This window comes from Cariama cristata, unplaced genomic scaffold (assembly GCF_000690535.1).
Source record: "Cariama cristata isolate BGI_N322 unplaced genomic scaffold, ASM69053v1 scaffold3401, whole genome shotgun sequence".
NCBI lineage: Eukaryota > Metazoa > Chordata > Aves > Cariamiformes > Cariamidae > Cariama > Cariama cristata.
Window position 1 is genome coordinate 50105 of NW_009597367.1, and position 23141 is coordinate 73245.

General features: G+C 37.3%; 1 protein-coding gene across 1 annotated transcript in view; it reads right to left on the reverse strand.

The window, feature by feature from the left end:
• PHIP (pleckstrin homology domain interacting protein) overlaps nucleotides 1–23141 on the reverse strand; it is an 82144-nt gene that overhangs the window by 35779 nt on the left and 23224 nt on the right. Inside the window, 6 exon segments of the mRNA XM_009708824.1 lie at nucleotides 2872–2947; nucleotides 2949–2990; nucleotides 3637–3820; nucleotides 4910–5047; nucleotides 8044–8269; nucleotides 13121–13249. Of these exon segments, the coding sequence (XP_009707126.1) occupies nucleotides 2872–2947; nucleotides 2949–2990; nucleotides 3637–3820; nucleotides 4910–5047; nucleotides 8044–8269; nucleotides 13121–13249 (795 nt within the window).

Genomic DNA, 23141 nt, shown 5'->3' on the forward strand with positions numbered 1-23141 from the left:
CAAGGAAAAGGAAGATATACACAGTACTTTTCAGTTCCATCTTCAATCCAACACAGCCTGTATTCAAAGCCACACAGTCATTGTAAAGAGCAGCAACAGAAGAACTCTATAATTAAGTTACTAATTTCTATTTCAAAAAACCCTAAAAATATGACACAACAGTTTTTGGAGTGCAGCCAGTCTTGCTTCCCTTCGCAGGTGTTTATTTGATTTTATTATGGACACTGAAGATTCCAATTCACCAGTTCAGACACTACTGAGCAAGTGTTGGCTCATGCAACAATGAAAATCACTGAAATCTGAGCAATTTATTTAATTGGGAGACTTAATCACTTGGGATCAAGCACCCTTCTCTTCCCACAAATTTGCTTATTTAGAGCCCATTCGGTACCTACTCATTTCTGAATCCCTCTGAGATTTATCTCAAGGGATTTGAATTAGCTTACTTCTCAACAACCCGAGTCCTCCAAAGAGAGGCACATTTAATGAAGAATAAACTATGGAAGAATGTGAGTTTTTTGTCCCAAGATGCTGTAAGAAAGTATCCTGTAAGGTTTAAGAGTTCTGAAAGTGTTACTGAATTCAGCAATACTTTCTATATGGAAAATTTACTGACATACTCAAGTGCAGAGACCATGACTGTCTGCTTTTTGCTGTATTTCCTCAGGACAAAGGTGCGAAGTGACTACAGCATTTACCAAGTTACCTCTCCCTCACATTCTGCGCATCAGAACCCAGATCACAGACCCTCCAGGGATGAAGATAAATGAGGGACACATTCTTTTCTGGGTAAATACATGAAACTGAAGAGAGCTTTTCCTAAGTTAGCTTTTGCTCTGAGGGATTTTAAGGGCATAAATATCCACAACAAACACATGGGGCTCAAAAGGATCCAGTGTTACCTTTAAAGTCTGGAGACTAAAAACTTTCTCCTCTGAGAAAAGATTTTCAAGAACATCCATAATAAGTTTCTTTGTTTCAAAGATGTAAATAAAAGTAATTGTTGAAACCAAAATGCTGGACCAACTAGCCCGCTCTGCTATTTTTATGTTCTAGTGATACTTCAGGAAAACTGTAACCCCATTAGAAATTTAATGGTAAGTCAGGAATTCACATTATCAGGAAAGATCTTTTGACTAGGCTGTAGCTGAAGAAAAGGGGAAAAAAAAAAATCTTTGAGCAGTGCAATTGTTTAATTAAACTAAAAGTCTATAATTCAGCACCAAAATACATCCCCTCAAGACAAGAAACAAGTTTGTTAAAATCTGAACTTGTGAGGTTCATTTTCTATTCTTCCCAAGAGAAAAAACAGGAGTTACCAAGATTTCTGATATCCTGGTATTTAATTAGTGAGCCCTGCCGTGGCCACCTCCAAAACGTTAAGCGGCACAGAGCTTCTTCCCTCTACATACAAAAACTGGAGATACACTGAAAAAATACTTGGGCAAACACACTTAATGTTTGTGACTGCAGTACTGCAATTAGCATATCGGTACCATTTCTTAAGATAGCAATGCACAGAATTTTAATAGAAGAAAGAAACTGAAGAAAAATATTAAGAAATTTAATAAAGAAATTGAAAATTATTAGGGGACTGTTTCAGGGAGGGGGAGTGTTCATCTCACTTCTTTTGAAAACTTTATTTGGTTGAGTATGAAAAAAAGAAGCAAAACTGAACACTCAAATTTAATACCAAGTAGAAACTTGCCCATCCCAAATTTACTCTACTGGATATAAAATTAATTAATCATTATTAAAAAGATACAGAAACACTACTAAGCTTCTGAAATTTACTTATTTTCAGATTGCTTTCAATCTCAGTCCCTTCCTTCCCAAGAAAGTGAATAATAAACAGCACAGGCATTAAGTATGGCATGCTGATAAAGTTAAGAACTACATAGTCTTTTGTACTTAATATTTCATTTCTTCATTTTTCCACCTTGAACCCCAGAAGTCATTTTTACTTTTCAATGGACAATTTGCAGGTGGCCTTGAAGGTCTGTATTTTACTAAGGTTTTGATTAAGGGTGAAACAGTCTCATCTAGAATAAGCATACTACAAAACCCAAAGTATGCTTTCTCCTTTACAGTTGCTTAAAATTTACTTCCTTTATTATGAAATACAGTTGGCTGTTTAGCTAGAAAAGCACAGATAAGCACGTGAGATGCATAGATAAAACTAATTTCTAACTAACAAGACATAAAACAATTTTTGTAAATATAGACTATACATCCTTTCACATTTTCTTACCAGCATAAAGGCATATCATACTTTTTTTTTTTGCAAGGTATATGAAAACATTAAATCAGTTATGACAATATAATTTTTAATACAATCCATTCCCTTCTATTTCATCTATTCTGGTTTCCTCTTTTCCAAAAAATGTATTCCAACTCTAGCAAAAAGCATGACTTACAAATATCCCATATAAAACTGCAATATGATTATTAGGGTGCTATAAGAAAAAATACCCAATTTTGTATATGGCGATGTATTTAAATGTGTTAAGGTTAAGAACTGTGACTTGAGCTTTAATCAAATCTTTCCACAGAACGGTATATCGAACAGCAGACTACGGTAGCAGGATGTATTGATTAATAGCGACAGCCTCTCTGCAGCAGATCATGTCACTACCACCAGATTCACAGGGTTTCTCACTTAGGGGGTTCTAAAAGCAATCCTCATTGTTTACTCGGAACATAGTGAAACAGCAGTAGACACATGCTTCCTCATTCTGGGGAGGTAAACAAAGTCCTGTACCCCTGGTTTTTAAATTTAAAACTGAGAAGAGGAATGCAAACTTATGTGGCCTAGCACATCAAGTTAAATTTTACGCTTCTTACTGCGAAAAGGTAAAAGTGACTATTTACCTTAGAGAAAGTAGGTATTTTGTTTTCTCTTTGAACGTGACTCATTACATGTTTTCTTTTCTCTTCCGAAAAAAAAAACTTCTTCTTCTCCCTTTGCTGTTCTCCATTCTTCCTGCCTACTGTAAAAAAGACAATTGAGATGTTAACTTTAAAGCAAAATACTACAACTGATAGGATCTATTCCAAATCAAGGAATAAATATTCAACATTTATAATGTTCTTTGAACAGTAGTTCTTATCTTTACAGTCAGAATATGGCTTCAAAATTACCCTTTCTGAACAAAGTAAGATTTCAATCTTATTTCAAAAAGCTACAACAGTTTATGTTTGACTGTGGCTAGTAGGGTTTTTTTGACTTATTGATGTAAGTATTCATCACGAGAGTTAATTACTGAAACAAAGTTCCAGTTTGGAAAGGTCAGTGTCACAGCCATAAAATGCCATATAATGGCAGGAACAAATGGAGTTAAAACATACTGTAATCTTACGTTACAAGTCAGAAAACATTGAGGTAGTTAAATCCCATTGCATATACAAGTTAAATTACTCCATCATTTGTTAAAGACTCAATTTTTATTCACAATACTTCTATAATTCCAAGATTTTTCAAGTGATATGCAAACAACAACTGATTTTATAAGAAATACGAGACCACAGAATAGTTAATACCACACAAGTAGTTCCATGACAATGTGAATTCCAAAACTGTTCAATTTAATTAAGTTCACCAAACTACAATTCACTGCAAACTTGGCCTATGTTTACCTGGCCACACCAGAAGACAGTTCAGGCACTACAACCCTTCGACTCCAAGCCACAAGGTCCCGCTCGGTGGCTATTTCACTTCTTGGTGCGTTGCTATGCATCTGACGCACACCTTCGATCTGTCCACTACGTCTTAATCCTATATTTGGTGGCGAATGTACTTCTGAGGTAGAACTTACAGATCCTAAAAATTCAAAAAGTGACAGTTGTACTTTCTAAAGGAGGCATTTAAAAAGAAAAGCTCAAAATGAAAGGGAAAAAAAATTACTTAAACTATTGCTTCAAAAGAATTCAAATACTAACTGAACATAACTATTTCAGCAGTTTCTATAGTTACCACAACATACACGCTTAAACAGCTACTGGGCTGCAGTACTCTGTTTAAAAGTTCACATTGAGAAGAAGCAGATGTATCAACAACCTGAAGTTGAGCAAATGTTTCATTAGTTTGCTTTTCTTTAAAAATGCTTTTGAAAACACTTATGCGAAACTGACTATTGCTACTGCACTCTAGATCTGTGTTATAAAAGAGTGAGCTATCTCACTGAACTTAGTGTATTCCTTAAACGGTCTTCTACCTTCAAAAAAATGAAGCCACAACACTAGAAATTATTAGGAATCCAAGCTGTAAAATTTACAGACAAGAAATTGAAATGTTCAAAAGATCAAAAAAACCCACAACACACAACCAAAATCACAAACCAAACCCACATCACATGCAAGATCCTTCAAACACCTACACCATTGCAAAATTTCAACGTTTTTCCAGATCTTTCCACACACAACCTATTCTTGCTTACTGAGGTGGATGGTCAACCATGATTTTTTTAAGTGTTGAAAACTACCGTGTTACCTAGTCCAAGACACTGAAACATGGAACATCTGTACTGAGAAACAAGCAGCACCTTCCTCTTTTCTCCCTCCTATTTCCTTATTTGAGACAATTCAGATTTTGATCAAGTAGATGGCCGATTCCAGATTGAACAGTAGGGTAGTTACTTCTAAGGGAAAGCAGTTGCTGCAAGTTCCCTGAACAAGCAGACAATAACTTTAACAAAGATAATTTTGTAATGTTAAGAATCCTAAGATTTTGCAAAAACATAAAAAAAGCTGTATTATGGGAAAGCTGTATTATTCTCTATGGCTCCATACCTCCTTTACCAGAAAGGAGTTCAACAAAATGCACAAATCATGCACAATAATGTGATTTACGTTTTCCAACTCTCAGCTGTTTCAACAGAAAAGCCACAACACCCATCCCCCAGTAACCAACCTCTGCCTATCCGGCTGGTACTACTGGTTCCCGCCTCCCCAGAACGTCTCTGGTCCTGCTCTTGCTGAAGTCTTTGAATCATGCTATCCAACGGACTAACTTCTTGATTTGCTTGTTGACTAAGAACTTGATTCAATCCTGTGAAGTAAAATATACAAGGGAACAACATATAAATATTGATTTGAAGAACCAAACGTTACAAACAGTTCATCTAAGTTGTAGCTTTGAAATTCAGAAGTACAATATAAAATCATGCATAAGTACGAGCTAATGCATATTTTTATAATAGCCATTTTTAAAACAAAACAATTTTTTTCTGGATATATTGAGAGCATTGTATTTTCTGGAGCAGGGTCAAGACGATCACATGCCACTCCTAATAAAAGTTTAAATTTGATCAAGTGCCAACAAGTCACAGAAGGTTAATACAACTGTTGTTTGTCAGCTCAGTCCACGTAAATTGTTCAAATATGCGCTTAGCCTGCCTCAAATGCATTATAAAACACTTCAGTATGAGCTTCAACGAAAGGACTACACCAAGAAGGTCTAACTGAATTAGAAAATAATTACTTATATTGGAGAACACCAAGCAGTAAAAATGCTTGATTGAGCTCCACATAGGCATAATGATGACATAGGTTAAGTAATGGTAATTTTCTTTGGTATGTAAAAGAGCCAAGAAACCTCCTTTTGGGTAGGTCTCTTGAATAAAAGACGGGAAATAGTTCTCACAGAAGTGATTATAAGGTGATAACACTGCTCCTGTGCATCAAGCAAAAGACACAGCATGTAAGCATAAACAACACAAACCCTCTTTTCATGCTCACAACATACATGGAGAAGGAGGCAAGGGTTACAGTACTGATTTGGAAAGGAAGTCAGATACCTCCACACACAGAATAGTTAGATGGTGGAGTGGAGTGGTGGGAAGCTCTGGTCAAGAGAAGCAGAACTTGCAAAACTTTGTAACGAGGAATGATAATGTTCAAAGAAACAAGCTACAGAAATTATTTTTCCAGCATGATTCCAAAGAGACATCATAGTATAAACTGCACTTTGCAAGATCAAAGACAAGATATTACAGTAATTGTGCTATGAAATGAAGAGCTTTGATTATGTGGCTAGACAGAAGCAGCCAACTCTTAATAGATGATAGTATGCAGAAAGAACATAAATATTTAAGATAGTGCTCTCACCATTTCAAGGTTATTGTAGTTGAAATCAACCTCCCTAAAGCAGCAGAAGCTTGGAATCATGGAATAAGCTCTGGTATAACCACAGCTGGATGTTTCCCGACTTATGTAGCAAGACAGTCAGATTTATTTGGTGATCTCATGAGCAGACATACTGTCTACTGAAAACAATGGGAAATACTACTAACAACCCAAGAATGATCTTAAATAAGGAAACTGCTACCTAAACAAAATGAATGTTTTTTATGTATCTAGCTTGCGCGATTTTGCCTTTGCCAGTAACAGCACGTTTTTAAAAAAATGAAGTAATAAAGACAATGGTAGATATTTGATTTTTTCAAAACATCTGGTTTAAAGGAGCTTCATGTACATCTAAACAGTAAATCAAGCATGACTATCTGAATTCTCCCTACTCTTACAGGCCCCTACAGGAAACCTGACAAGAAATAAATTGTCAGTGCTCTGAGGGAGATCCATCAAATCCCACAATAAAGTTTCAGAAAGAAATGGAGCTTCCTTAGTGGAAGGGAACATATAAAATATATGAAAACAGTTTAGCTCTGCATTAGACTATGTATAAGATTGATAAATTCTAAAGAGGTAGAAAAATGTCTCCTGTCTCTCCATAATTTCTCTGGCTGTCAGCCTGGTTGATCGTTTCCTGCTGTTAGGGAAAATCCTATGGACATCATCTTCTTATAGGCATGCATGTGTCATGCAGCCACACCATTACATTTAGTACTGTCGGATCTGTGTGCAGAGTCTGACTTGTTTCAAGATATTAAATTAGAGAATATGCCCAGGACATTTTCAAATTTGGAGAATTTCAGAATGTCATGGATCCATGCTGTAACTGTAACAATGAAGTAAAATCAAATCCTTTCTTGGAAAATGAATTTAGCTTCAAAGCCACTAGCTAAAAGGTTATGAGAGAAAACATGGCATACGTTCACCAGAAAGGATTTTCTCCTTCTTACAGTTGCTTCTCAGATAACATTTCTTCCTATAATTTTGGAGGAAATACAGAAATGTTCCTGAAAAAATATTATGTAAGGATTCAGTGGCTTATAATCCTCAGGTCTACAAATGAGGATAAAGAGATCTTTTGGTAACAACACTGTCAATTAACCTTCTTGGAATGTCTGACATGCTACAGGCTTAAGTATGGTGTACATATAAGCCACTATTTACAGGTGCAGTCAGTTTTCCAAGAATATCCAAATACTTAACGCTTATCTTGAAAACGTTTAAAGCTACTTTCACCAGTCACTGTTTGCTCATCCATACTAATACCGAACTTATAAGACCTAACAAGTAGGCATTGTTGCTGCATCGCCCCGCACACGTGGACCCCATTTGCAGTTTCCAACAGCCAGCCACTGGCCCAAACTACGCATGTTCCTCCCACGTCATGTGCACTGAGAACAGCACTTTTGAGGAACTTCCTAGATTTTGTATCCTCATCAAATCTTCAGAGTTCTCTAACCAAACCATCAAAGCTTAAGTTCAACGACTGCCTTCATCTTAAGAGGAAGAGGATTTTGCATGTTTCAGGTGTCCTCTCATTTTTCTCTTCTTGCAGGTGTTACCTGTTCCAACTGATCTGTGGAAGATCAGTCTATTTCCTAGGTTTTCTGAAGAACAAAAATCTTACCCCAAAGAGATAAACTCAAAGCTCACACAGCATCATACACTGTTCCAATAACCAAACGAGCTCCAAGCTAACTGGCATTGTGGTATCAACTAGTACTGACCTGATTGATAACAATACTGTAAGTGAAATTGTCACAAGCAATCAGTGCCAAGGATGTTGCAATTCTTCCACACTACATGAACTACTATGCCCAGAAATGAAGAAAAAGGACGAAGTGAAAGGGAAAGCGTAGAACACCTGGAGGTAACTAGATAGGCTACTGTGTAGTGAAGTGAAATTTTCCATACCTGAAGATGTCACTCCCATCTGAGGAATAAGCTGTTCCTCCCTGCAGTTCTCACGACCAGGAACTAGTCTTTGATACCTTGCAGGATGAGGGTTGCCATCCACATCAACCAAAAATGGGGGAGGCATAAGGTGTGGAGCCTGCTGTGTCTGTTCATCCAGGACAAAGTTGTTGGCATCACGGATAAGGGGCCGATAATCACTATGAAAGAACATCTGATCTGCTATCTGTAAACAAAGTCATTTTGTAATTTTTTAAAAAGAACCTATTAAAAAAGCATACAGAAGATAACTGCCAAAAGAATTTTTAACAATGTTACCCGTGGTCATTTTTGCAAAAACAAGGTTATAAGCTGATCTGTTTATCTCAGCTTAAAGGGGAAAATTTAGTGACTCCATGGTTTTTTTTTTCTCCCAGTACTCCTTTCTATAGTATAGTGCAAGGAGAATAATCCACATGTTTGAGGGTGGGGAGCATTTAAAGAACAGAGGAACGGGGCAATATTTAACTACTTGAAGACATCTGACGGAACACAGCACAGAGGTATTAAATAGTTTACAAATTTTCTTCTATACTCTGAACATGTGAATATATATTTTGATAACGAAAACTGTGTCACAGACTCACAAGCTATGGTGTAGGAAGAAGAGAAATAGGGAAATATTTATCACATCACAGCCAAATATTTTAACATCAGCAGTCAAACGTATATATTCCGATTGTAATGCTAGGTATGTGAAAAAGTTCCAGTAGATAAAATAAAGCTGATCTAAAGCTGAATTCTTCAGGTTCAAAGTTTTCTTTTTATTTCCATCCACCTGCTCGTAATTTATTCTAGATGACTTTCCACAGACACTCAAGACTGAGGAATTCTTTTGTCCAAATAGTGTGTAAAAAGGCTTATATTCCATCCCTTGCTGGCACATGCATCTGAATATTGTGCAATCAGAAAGATACTGAACCGCAAGGAGAAAGAGAAGACAAGCTGATGCATATACTACACATCCCAACACTACCTACTAGCAAGCAAACTCCTTGCCAGATCACATACTCATTTTAACTTGAACAAGTTAATAATAAAATCATTCTTCCCTCAAATTAGATCTCCATTGCAGTATAAAAAAGATTAAAACAATTGACTCAAGGTATAAAGATCTCAAAAAAAAAATCTTGTCTTAGATGTTAAAGACAGGTACTTGAGCACAGACAGAGGAATGCCTAAGTTGTCGTAGAATATACTTCTATTTTGGAAGAGCATGCTCTATCAAGATCAATCCATAACACATTTTCCAGTAATATGTTACATAGAAATCAGTAAGGCAGAAGTTACAGCACCTACTCAGAGGTGTGGTCTCTCAATGACAAAGGTCTCCTGTCCTGGATGTGAGAAGACCAGGAAGGAAAGACAACGACAAATATCTGTCAGTTACATCAGGAAGTGCCTACATACATCCACGTGAGATGGATTAAAATAATTTTTAAAAAAATAATCATAGGAATCATGGGATCTAGACCCCACAAAAATTCAGAGAAGTAACAATAGATAGAAATTGGAAAGATGCAATGGCATCTTACTTCAGAGATTCAAAAGATTACCCTTACAAAGTGCATATGAACAAGGTGACATCCCACTGCCGTAAGAAGCCCTGACTGGACTGACTTGTTGCCAGATTGTCTGTTAATTTAATAGAGGCTGAATGAGAAAGATACAAGTACTTTCATGTGTCTGACTGACAGAATCAAGGCCTGCTTAACAACTTTGTTCCTTCAGCTCAAATAGCTCAATATGATCAAGATACAGGTCCTCTAGGAGGACTTACATTTTTCCCTAGAATCATAACAGTAGAGTATCCACTGCTTCCACCTACGGTAAATTTTCCTATTAAGTACTTCCCATACTAAGTTAGAAGAGATTCCAATGGCATGATCATATAGACTGTGGGTCTTAATGTGTTGTGATTTGGCTGTACAGTGTTGTCTGCATCCTTGGTTCTGCAAGCAAAGGGAAGATCTGAAAATCCTTCCTTAGATATAGTGACCTCTACCAGAATAGCCTCTGGTGCAAGATCAGGAGAGACTTCTTTGCAATTACCCTTCTGTGTACTCTGTACTGCAATCAGGTATAGTAAAGAGAGTAAACAACAATTTTCTACTCCATAAGATAAGAATGGCACCTCATGAGGAACCCTCACTCAGACAGACTCTGTTAGAACTGGAATGTCCCTACTGGAACCCATGGCAACAATCTTATCCTCAGGGTATTCCAAGTCCTAAGAAAAATCAGAAGAATTAGATCTTTCAGAGAATCTTAAATGGCTATGTTCAGCAGACAACTAGTTAAAAATACTAACAATCAGACCTATTTCTTGATATACTATTAGAGATCAAATTCGTAACAAAAAGAAAAGACTACATCACCATTAGGACAGATGAGTCCTCTGTACGTATGATTTCACAAACTCAGCTTGGGTTTGAGCGTGAAAGCTTTCCACAAGGTCTGAGCTCTACAAATAGACTCACCTTCAGTAACTACACTACACATTCAGTTTCTCCAAATGGGTACATGGATGCAAAGAGATTTTTTTCCTCACTACTGCACCACACAGGAGCTGTCAACCTGCAACAAAGAACTGTAGTTTGGGCAGCCTAGAGGAACAAAAGCCTTAGCAAGCTCAGAGATCTAGTCCAATCCAAGACTTAAAATCAACAGAAAGGTACCTCATGCTTTAGGACAGCTAGGCATTCAAAAAAAATTGTCCACCTAAGCAAGAACTCCTGAAGTGCATACACCCTGCTGACAGTGAGCTCATCTCATCTCAGAAATCTCAGCTGAGACTGGCTCAAGCTTCCCTTAATTGGGTCAAATAACAAAGGAGCCTCAAACAAGCAGCAAATGTATTCTCCCCCACCCCAATTACTCCACAAAAACAGGTATCACCAAAAAATAAAAGAAAAAAAAAAGAAAAAAAAAAAAACACCCCATCACCTCCATTGTGGCCAAGATTACACTGGGCGGGGGGGGGGGGAAGCCTGGACAGTGGTACCAGTCAACCAGGAAACACAGATACTATCTGAACATAACATGAAAAAACATACATGTGGAAAACCAAGAGCTTGCTCTCTCAGCTATAATCCCTGTCCTGAGCACAACTCACAAATGCAGGAATACAGGACAGGTTACGACACTCCTTTCATCTGTAGAAATGATTCCCCAAGATGGACTACTTTTAAGCCAAAAAAAAAAGCAGGTTCTACCAGAGCATATTCTCATAAGACATCTGGAAAAAAACAGAGTATCTGAGGGGGAAGGACACAGAAAAAAGAACACCTCAATCTCCAGCATCTACCTATCTGCAGTTACATTTTTGCATAAATCACGTCAGACAAAAATGAAAGAGGAGATGGAACCAGACAAGACAGAGATGGGAAACTTCCAAGCCGAATTTTCTGAGAGCTGAAGACTGAGATTAAAGAGGTAACAAATATAAGTCCTATGTGCTCCCATTTCTCCAATGGTCAAGAACGCCAAGATTACCATGGGCACAGCAACAGCTGGAGAGGATCACTTTAAACCATCCAATAAGTGAAAAATTTTAAACATAATCTTTTCTCAGAGGTTGCAGCAAAAACCCCAAGAGAACAAAGGGTCTGTAGAATTCAAGAAGTGAAAAGCAATTGTTTTCATTCTTCAAACAGATCTAATCCCTCACAAGGTCAATTCTCAAACGGCAGTGTAAAGGAAACTCCTGGTCTATCACAGCAAAGCCAAAAAGGCTCTTGGTTTCAACTTCCTTTCCAACATTTCTGAGTAGCAGAGGACTACATACTTCCAAAATGACTGGAGAGAAAAATAAACCTGGAACAATCCATGGACATGGTGAGAAAAATGTTTCTATTACAACAAGCTCTAAAGTTTGGAAGAGAAAGAACTCTGAAAGACAAAGCCCTTGAAAATGATCTGATAATCCTGGTTTTCCTTGCTTGTGGTGTCTCTGCTCCTTTGTTTTCTTTGGAATGGAAGGGGAAACGCACAGCTAGTAATAGCTGAGGGATAGCAACAGCGGCCAAGTACCGTGTTCTTCAAATCATAGTTGAGAGACAAGGAGAGAAAAAAAAAAATCCCCAATATGCAAATGCTACTGTAACTAACATCAAAATAAGAGCTGGAAGACTACAGGAAGAAATGCAGTGGCTTACAAGAAAAAGATTAAAATTCCTGTTGCTCTCCCTGCTTCAGGCCTCTCTGTCTGCTTAAGTCTTAGAAAGAGGGAGAAGAGACACATCTGACCTCTTCCCTGGGTGGTAAAAGAAGAACTAGGACCTTGTGGGCACTCTAAACTAGGTAACCTCTATGGTTCATAGGGCATGTTCATCCACAGAAAAAAAAAACACCATCACATTATCTTTACAGTCATGAGGGTCTGTGGCAAGACACCCACACGTAAGTCTACATTGCGTATTCTATGACATTAGAATAAAGATGCAATATTTTAACCACCCAGTAACGGTGGAACATTGCTGTCTAAGCACCAAGGCATCCACAACAGAACTTCATCAGCAGACACAAAATTGTATCACTAGAACAAATAGTACATTTACTGTAAATAATTGTCTTCAAGGCTATGCAATGTTTAAACACAGATAGCAGGAATTAGTTCTATTAGACACCCCCTCCCTTTTTTTGGTCTTAGTTAGGAACCAGAAAAATGTTTAAAGCAAAATGTTTAACTGTTATCAATTCCACGGCAGTTCCTTCACATTATCCATGTGGATCCATTAGTAGACACTTGTAACCTCGTCACTTAAGAGAGTAGACAGCAACTGGGTAATTTTTTTTGATTTTTTTTTAAAACTATTTTTAACTTTCCATGTAAACAGTAGCTCAATATCAATGTTTCCATAGTTTAACAAAAGACAGTAGGAGAAAGCTCAATGTCAACAACATGAATCTGAAACATCCCATATTAACGGCTCAAAATTATGTTAAGTTACATCCTCTTCAAATGAAGCTCTCAAGGAAAGTTTGCACAAATGCATTCAACACAGACAAACATTTTGATTTTCATCTTGCACTGTACCTTGTCATATTTGCTACTGGAACCAAAGCCAAAAATCAGAAGGTGACCGTGAGAATCAGTACATGCAAAATGCTGTCCATCAGGAGAGCACTTGCAGTCAAAAACTGCACCATGTCCTTGTCCTTCAATCTGAAATACATCAACATACAAAATAATTAAGTTACCAGAAATAAACACTTTCCAATTATGATTCTCAAAACTGTGGTGCTGATGTTGAAATTTGTTATAAAATCTGTAAGACAGTATACTCCTAGATGGAAGTTACTTTAAAACATAGGTTTTTAGCTATTCACTTTCCAGTGAATTTGGTAATAATGCTCATGAAAGATGCCAAATTGATAGTAGTAGAAACTGACAGACTTTATCCACAAAGCAGGCACAGTATAGGAAGTGAAAATAAAAGCTTCCCCTTGAACGTCCTGCTAATGAACCTAACCAGAGAGCTGGGTCCAGTTCAGGGCTTGCTCACTACACCCTTTCAATCCCCTGCCTTCTTCCTAAGCTAGCCCAGTAGCATTGGCTGCTGTGGTGTTTCAGAACACCTGCCCGCTAGAAAACGCACTGACATGGACAACCCACATTACACAACTTAGCAACTGCCTGCTTCTGTAATTCCTACTCCTAATTTATCGGAGTGGGGGAGGTGTAGATTTGTGTAAAAACTCCACTTTTTAAAGGAGAACTGCAAAGATTTTAAAAAAGGAATTTTTACCTGATACTCATTTTCTGTTTTCCAGTTCCATTAAGCCAGAACAAATGGGTTTTTGTTTTTCCCTGCAACCTGTCAATCAAGCAGAGGTGACCAATCACCACTCTGAATTTTCATGTCTTCAGCACCTCTTCAGAAAGCCCCTTTCTAGTCTCCCCAGCAAAGCACTTTTGCATTTTCTTTAAAGAGACACCAAACAAAATTCTTTCAATGGCAGGCCTATATACTACCAGAAAAAACAGGGGTATTCAGCCTGCAGGCAGTAACACTAGGCACTTCTGTAGCACCTTCCAGAGGCCATCAGCATTATTTTAAAAAGTTAACGAACCAAGCCTCAAAAAACCTGTGAGGCAGGTACTGGTCTCACTATCTTACAGGCTGAGACAAAGGCAAGGCGACTAAATCTTTTGCCCAGGGTCTTCCAACACATCCACACCCGCTCCCCTGCACACCCCCCCAATGGTAGAGGCTGCTACACCTATTATCAGCGCTTCCAGGTATTTGATAAAGGTCTTTCTTACTACAAGTACTTTCCAAAAAAGTCAAATGAGTTTCTGGATTAGCAAAACAAGAACGTAAACCAATGCAAGTTTCATGTTCTATTTTGCCCATTATTCCAGAAGAAATGAACAGAAGTATCCTATAGAAAGAGATGGAAAAATAAAAACAGAGCTTCAAGCGAGTGACACTAACATCACAACAGCTAGGAATGCAGAATTAATTTAGGCTCAGCAAGATCCAACAACCAAGACAAAGTTAAAACTGTGCTGCTTTTTTTGCATGTAGAAAGGGAAGACAGTTTGGGGAGATAGGTGGAAAAGGGAAGGAACTTCAGCCAAAGGATAAGCTTTGCAAATGTATAGTAAAAACCTGGAAGACGAGTACTTAGAGATTTTGTTGGAGGAAGGGAAAGGAAACATCAAAGCATCAAGCTTCCTAACATTCAAGTCCTTCATAAATAGAATTTCAGGGTTCTCCTAGAGCCTAAGATTTAAGACTACTTGTTTTACCAGGAAAACAAGGCATGTTGGTGGGAAGAACTGTTTGCTAACCATGGTGAGGGGAAACACAAGAAATAGAAGGAAAAAAAAATAAATCAATCTATTGAGATCATGGGTCTTTTTAATACTTCTCAGCAAGAAATGGTTTGGATGGACGATTTTCAAGAAAGTCCTGGGAATTATGAGTATTAGTTGGAAGACATTCCCTTTTTATGTAAAAGAACAGTGATCTACTATTCAGTGATTAGTACAGTGCAGATATTTTTACTCTAAATGTGGTCAGAATCTGGTTTTGGAAAGGACAGCAGCAAGGCCTTTTAGTACAACCCCTCAAGTCTGATGTACAATTACTTGGAAATAAAGATCCCTAATATTCTAAGAACAGAAACTACGGCTGGGGATAAGCTTCCAAGATATAATTACTACTACAAATTAAAGAGCAAAGCCTGCCAGTGTGCTACCCAGTAGAATTTTTTTAAACAAAAATATTTCAGGATTAATAAACGACACTTTACAATGGAATTTCTTCAATAATAAAGCTAACACAGAGGGGCTGGTCATTTGGAACAGAAACTAAATGTTAAGTTGCAAAAGGGGAAGCTGTAGTAAATCAGTGAAGCTGTAACTTCAGCAAGCTAGGCAAAGGACTTCAGCAAGAAGGAAGCTGCCTTCCCCACTCCATCCTTTTTAAATCAAAGATGCAAGAACTACAGGAAGACTGTATCCCAAAGATGACAAACTGTTTATTCTGTCTGGAACCTTCCCCTGCTAAATAAAAGGCTATCGATGGTGAAGGGAAGAGACTGCTCAAGAGAACAGAAGCAGTACTGGTCAATTAAGAGCTGTCAACAAAGGGCTGCCGAGGCTGAACATGTTAAGACACTGCTGGTAGCAAAGCAAGTAGCAAGGATTCTTCGGCCACAAACAGGGAAGAACCAGTGATGCTATACAATGAGGACTAAGGTAAGATTACTTTTAGTCTCAACCCCAAGAATAAAGCTATTTGTCCGTATTTTCACTAGCAAGGAAACAGGTAGACATTGGTACACCACGAAGGGAGGAATGTTGATGAAGTAAGAGAATGAAAAAAGGAAGTTACTCTTTTCCTCTCAGTTTTGAAGAGAGCTTATTGTTCTCCCCTCGAACCAGGGAGAACAGAGCCGCGAAACTAGCAAACAAGGTAACATGTCTTAGATCCGTAAAAATAATTTGTTGTATGAAAACAGAGTAGTACCACCTACAGAGAGAGTGAGGTCAACAATAAGCCTTTCAGATCTGTTATCAATAGATATTATGAAAGTCTTAAAACCTAGGTTTTAAGAAAAGACAAGGAGGGCGGGGGGGGGGGGGGGGCAACAAAAAACAATGGGGTAGGGGGTGTCAAGTAAAATGAAAATTAATCAAGAGCACAGAGTACCAGACAAACTTAGCAGACTTTCCTCAGTAAAATAACCAATTTTTTTTATACCAAGAAAATATAATCCATTCAACCTAGCTAGATTTCAGAGCCATGCTATGGCACTGAAACCTTAGTTCAAATGGAACAGATTGTGATTAGTAGGAGAAAAGCAGAGTAGGTAAACTTGCTAAGGAAAGGATAACAGGTATTGGTTTTGGAAAGACATACAGAGCTAAAAGGATCTTATCAGTGAAGTTCCTCAACTCGGGTCTTCTATTAGTGACTACAGAAAAAATAAGAGCCCATTGAGAAAATGAACATTAGGAAATCATCCACTGAGAACAGATTTGGGACACAGTACAAATGATATCGACTGAAGCAATTAAAAGCCAACATGACAAAATGCAACAGTCCATGAACCTAGTAAGATTATTAGAAATAACTTACTAACACACTTACTGCGAGAAAAAATAATGGAACTTGGTCTACACACAATAACACTACGCATTTCTATCATGTCTTCCAACACAAGTCATCAGCGCTGTTTACAAAGTCAGTGAACTAAGCCGCTCTAGCAGGTAGATAACGTTCTCTCCCATTCTTCACATTAAGGGAAACACATTAGTTAAAAACACGGGGAGAAAGATCACTGCGTATTCATTGCAACACATTGCATATAATGCAACAACAAAAAGAAAACTATAATCCTAAAATATACCAGAAGTATATCCAGAAGAGAAAGAGAAAGCGCGTACATCTAGACAAACAGACAACGATAAGAACAAACTCTTCCAAAGTAATACACATAATTTTTGCTTCCCACGTTCAAGATAAGTAAATTCTAAGTGGAACAGCTACAAAGAAATGTTTCCACTCATCATGATAATGGAAAACCTAAGAGCTCAGCTTCTTCACACTGACACTAAGGAAAGAGGACTATTTTGTACGCCTATACAAAAAGACCTTTAGCAGGAAGAGAACTACTCAAATGCACAGAAACAAATGAAAATTAGTTACAAGCAACATACAAATTTGAAAACTGAAATTTAGATTCTAACGATCACAACAACGGTACGCTAGAAAAACTTTCTAAAACTAGCAAAAAAGCAAAGTTAACTAATTGTTATTAAAACATATAACCTCTTTCATAAGCAATGAAACTACAACATAGCTGCTCAAGTCAAATCAGTCTCCAAGTATTCTGAAGTTCCTCTGCAGGTTTATGGTCTCCTTTGCTTTAAGGAACGATCTCCAATCACAGCATGCTTCCATTGTAAGCCAAAAAATATCTATGGACTTTCTGCAAAGTTAGAAGAGGCTGCTGCAGATTTGGAGCAGTGGAAAGAACACTTCATTTTTAAGCCAGTTTAAAAAAAAAAAAAAATTTCAAAATCAACAGGGCTTCTACACTGCTTCCAGAACAGTAACAAAGGATCAAATGGTAGGAAGAGGGCGAGAAGTAATTAAATTAAGAGTAAAATGTTTACTAAAAATGTTTCTATCTTCCCACCAACCAAGTCTGTTATCCATTCAGGAATACTGTATTTGTCTTGGAAGAAAATCATACCAGCGAAAAGATCTGACAGATCACCCACCCTATAGATGCCTGAATTCATATAAAGGCTATATTAAAAAGTATTTACAGCTGTATTTTTTTTCTTAAAGAAAATTTTTCTTAACAATCATCCTGCAAACTCAGTACTGGCTTCCACTTGGGACTACTAGAGCATTATGTTGGCTTTGTTCTTCAGCATCTGCTCTTCAGGATGCGCTCTTACGTACTATTCAAAAGTGGAACCTCTTGAAAATTTCAAGAACATTTTAGTAGGACCACACACTAACTGATTTAAAAATAATGCACCTATAATCTTATTCCAAGTCATTCTGTATTTCAGATGACTACAAAACCTGATCTAAAAACACAATCCCATATAATCCCAGCAAAAGTGGAAGTCTCTTCAGACTTCACGAAGGCCAGAACATAAGCAATAACCGTTTTTAAATCTCTAGTTAACACTGGAGAACAGATTGTCCTTATGAGCAAGTGGTACGCCTTCTGGACATTAGTCCAAAAAATCACCTCATGTGGCAGAAAATCCATGCACAGAGCATGCTGCTGAGCTGCCCTAGATGGAATCTGATCTTCCACGTTTTTCTTCTGACAGGGACTCCGATTTTTTGGTATGTCATTTAGCCTAGAACTAATCAAGTAGTTGCCAACAAAGATCTAGGTAGGCCATGCAGGTTTACTGATTAACAAAAAGGAAACAATGTTGTTAAGTGATACAACAATGCTGTTAGAGCTTCAGAGTTTATCAGGTTGCTTTGAAAGTAGAACTAGCATTATAAAGTAAGGAACCGCATCGCGCAAATCAGTGAAAGATCAGACCTCAGAAGATGGGGCAGGAAAAAACATTACGATACACAGACATAAGGAGGCATAGCATAGGAATTGCCTGTAATGAAGTGTCCACTCAGGGCTAAAAATAAAGGACAGAGTCAACAACCAGCTCTCTAAAGGAGCAGGAGCACACAGAAAAATCTGATTGCAACTTCGTAGCCTCTGCTTGATTGACAATTTGCAGGAAGAAACCCTTTTGACCTCAATCAGTTGATGACATAACACTGATAGTAAATTCTAAGCAAAACAAGGAATACACTGTACTAAAACATTTAAACCGTCATTAACAGGGGATGTGTGTGTCCAAATTCACAAAAACTAGACATCATCGCCATTATGAAATACATTACTACTATCAACTCCATGGGGGCTCCCAATTTTTCTCATTGATTTATATAGAAACTTAAGACATGGGAAGAAGGCAGAGAGACTCGAGGGGCGGAGGGAGGAAACAACCAACACATCACTGCATCCAGATGGTCTGATTCTTCAATCATAGTGCAGATTCTCCATCAACTTCAAGCAGAGTCAAAATTACACCCTCTACAATTTCCATTGTAAAAATCAGGAAAATTCTTATGGGCTGCTTGAACTTGACCTTTTTATGGTCAAGGTTTGTATATGACAATTTCAGTCACTGCTTATGCTAATAGCTTTAAATAAATTTACAATATATCCAATGCTCACAAAGCTAAGAAAGTGTTTCTACTAATAATTTTCAAAAGATACATTAAGTGTCAGAAAGTTGGGGAAAATGTGTAAGCTTGAAAACGAGCCATGCAATGCAACTACCATACAATCTGTTAAAATAATCATGAACCCACTTGGAAAGGAACACACGGAACCAGGAATAGCACCAGACAACTTTACATTAATCAGACAACCAGCTAGCTACAGACTTGGGGACAAAAAAACTCAGATATTAGTTTCAGCAATCTTGTCCTTAATTTTTCAAAGTCTATGTGGCCAGAACTTTCAACCTTACAGCAAAATGCAGTTTTTTGGGGGATTCTGTTTTTTTGGGGTTTTTTGGGTTTTTTTAATATAAAACATTTACCTGCATTTACACAGATGAACTAGTATCTGGCTATGAAAAGGCACATATTCACCATGGTAACTTCACACAGCGAATGTAAATCAAAAGTAGTACAAACGTATCCACTTGCTCCAAGCTTTCTCACTGGATGCATAACAGTACACATTTTCAATTTTAAAAACAAGCTTAAGGTTTTAAATACAACTATTGCTTTGTTATAATATGTATCACTACATTTCGTGATTTTGTGCCAGCATTTCTAAGAAGTATAACCTGTTTCATTTAGACACCACCTGAAATAGCAGCAGCACTTTAGAGCTATAAAATGATAATCATCACGTAACCAGAAGAGGGTGGCCTTACAAAGTAGGTTAGTATCTGCTTGCTGATTCTACTACTCCATTTGTTTTCAAAGGCAATCAAATGAAATAAAGGAATTTCAGAGATCACCTTCAAAATCAGCATATCAAATCCACTTTTTGTTCCCTCAGCCAAGGCTTCTCAAGAAAGAAGCAACCTGAAAAAGACAACTAAGGACCAAAAAGAGTCACATTTTTTCTTTACTACAGCACCATCATAAAAGTTTGTGTCTAAACTTTAAGACTGGTTGGGAAATCAAGGGATTTAAAAATAAGTCTGTGAGTATTCACAAACAAGTCCTATTCTTTTGATCGTATGAAAGCATTACATCACTGCACAAAAAGTTAGAACATAGTCTAATGAAAGCTAATATAGCAGAGTAATAAATAAATAAAGTTTTAATGAGCACTTCTGCATCATCACAAGATTCTTCCAACACACCTTTTCTTCCACCTCACTTTTCTAGTGGTAACTTAGAAATACGCAGATGCTGGAGTCTCATCTTTTCAAGTATAGAGACAGATCTTCCAGTGAAGTAAAACTTTTGTTCTTCACAATTATCAATTCAGGAATACCCAGACATAACCACTACAGCTTTTCAAAAAATGTCTTATTAAGCTTTATTTACATGATTGCCTCGCTTCATGTACGTGACATAGATATACAGAGATTAAAAAGGAAATTTATTATTAATCGAGAACTAATTTTAAAGTAACAATATATAGTCCTTTCTCTACAGATCAAATAATGCTGAGAAAGGCATTTTGCATGTCTGCTTGAAAACTACATAAACAAGCTGTGGTATTTTTTCCCTTTTCAGGTATTTTCTCCTTATTTTGTGGTAAAAAAAAAACCTTAAGTTGGTCATGCTAAGTAGCTGGTCTTAAGTCTTGCTAAGAAATTCTGGCCACCTTTCTCAAGTATAGCTTTGCATTTTCATATTTCAGATAACAAGCACTGTCCCATCTAATTTTAGACTTTAATCATTAGATAAGGCAACCCAAGCTTCTGGTCAACTTGGTAAGATGGTATAAGACATTTAATGCCCTGCAAAATAAGTTATAACCCAAACAATTCTATAGCTAAAATGTTTGCAGTTTCATGAATGTTTTACACTGCTGCAAGGCTACAGGCTTTTTTGGTTGGGTTTTATTGTTGTTTGTTTTCCCTCTTTCAAAGACTATTAACTTCTGCAGTACTTTCCTAACTCCAACTAAGAACGTAAGGAAAAGATCAACCCACAGGCTTATTAGCTCCACTGATAAAGTAGCTTATGCCTGTTGGTACTGTATGTTCAACAACAGCTTATATTTAAGTACTTTGAAAAGTTTTTCAGTACCAAGAACTTTAGAGTGCTGTTCCCCATTAATGTACCTGTTAAGGGGAATGATTACATTTAAGTTTTGATGTGACAATACAATGCAAAGTCAAAATCACTATCTTGCTGAAAGGATTCATAACTATTTACATAAGGTTCCAGTAAGATGCCCCTTAATCTTTGAACTCCAAAAATGAAAGTTTTTGTCTGCATTTTTCTTTTAGCTGTCACAAATTTTCTTCAGGAGAAAAAAAACCAAAACTAAACAGGAAATACAACTTTATTTATGCAGTTAAATCCAGACTTTATCCTAAAATCTCAAGTAATTTGCTTCTAGGCTGACAATTATAAATTAAGTTGGACAAAATCATGTATTACTGCAAACAGTTAACATTTTGTGAAATAAGCACAGTGTTTAAGTCTTTCTTTAAAAAATATTCATATTTAAGGTCTAAGTTTCATCATCTGCTGCTAATTAATAAGCATACTGAAAAGAACACGTGCAAGTCACAAGCTTCCTAGTTCTGGATACTATTTACATAAAATGTAAGTAATGTATTTCACATGAAAGCGTGGGACTATTCATCATGAGCTTCCAACAGAAAAGTGCCTACAATGAAAGCAAACAGCTAGGATTCTGGTACAGAGATCTAGATGAAAATATGCTCCAGTTTAAAAAAAACCAAAAAACCAAACACCAAAAAAACCCAACAAAACAAACAAACTTTTTTCTTAGGACACCTGAAAACCTGTACAAAGCCTCATCCTACCTCACAGCAACGACAGCTATCAAAGACACTCTTGTCCTTCTAGGTCTCAATGAAAAAGCATGTCTTAGCCTCAGGATCAGAGTTTTTCAAAAACAGCCCAGAAATGCAACTGTACCCTGTATCTTCTCCAACACTGATGCAACAGGCAGGTCAGCCTCCCCCTCAGGCTTTCCAATTTTAAAGGGTTGGGTTTTATTTACCTTTTTTTTTTCTGATGGTTTCCATAAAAGTGGGACAGAGGACATAAGAACAACAAACACCAATTCCAGTAGTAACAGTTACATTGCCGTAAAAAAATCATCCACTATTCTTGAATCTGGTTTACAGGGCAAGCAATATTTACTCAGTGACACAGAAGAGAACAATGGTGTTTCTGGGAGAGGTTAAAGCTTTTCTTTTCACAAATGTAACAAGGTTAGTTGTCATTTCAAAGGAAGCTGAAGGTGGGAGAGGGGGAGAACAGGTTTGGTGAGGAACTTTTTTCTTCTTCCTCCTCCTTAAAAAGGATCAGAAGGTTGCTTCAAATCACTAGTTTAGAGAGTTCAAATTGTAATACATTTCTGAAATATACTCACGGTATTTCTATATGCTCTGATGAAATGTGCTTTGGCATTTAGAAAAAGACTCATCATCAAATTCGCAACAGCTGGAGATACAGTGTGACCTTTAAGTGTCAAAGGCTAAGGTGGCTTAGCCTTTCAGCAAGCCAGATAAAGTCACAAAGGTAGGAGGATTTTGAAGTATTTGGATCTATGCATTTAATACAAGATCGTAAAAACATTCTTTTTGATTCAGTATTTCAAAGCGTTCTTCAGAGTACCATGAAAGGCCTAAGGCCACCTTTGCACTGAGTTCAAAGTGGGTTCCGGAACTACCACCCACCCAGAGGGTGCTGCAAAGAACACCGTAACACACGGCAGCGCTCAAAAAGACTGTCTCAGCCCTACGGCAGCGCAACAACAGTCGGTGCAAATGAACTCTTCACAACCAGGAGGAGGAATACGTTAAGGTTACAAGTAAGCAAAAG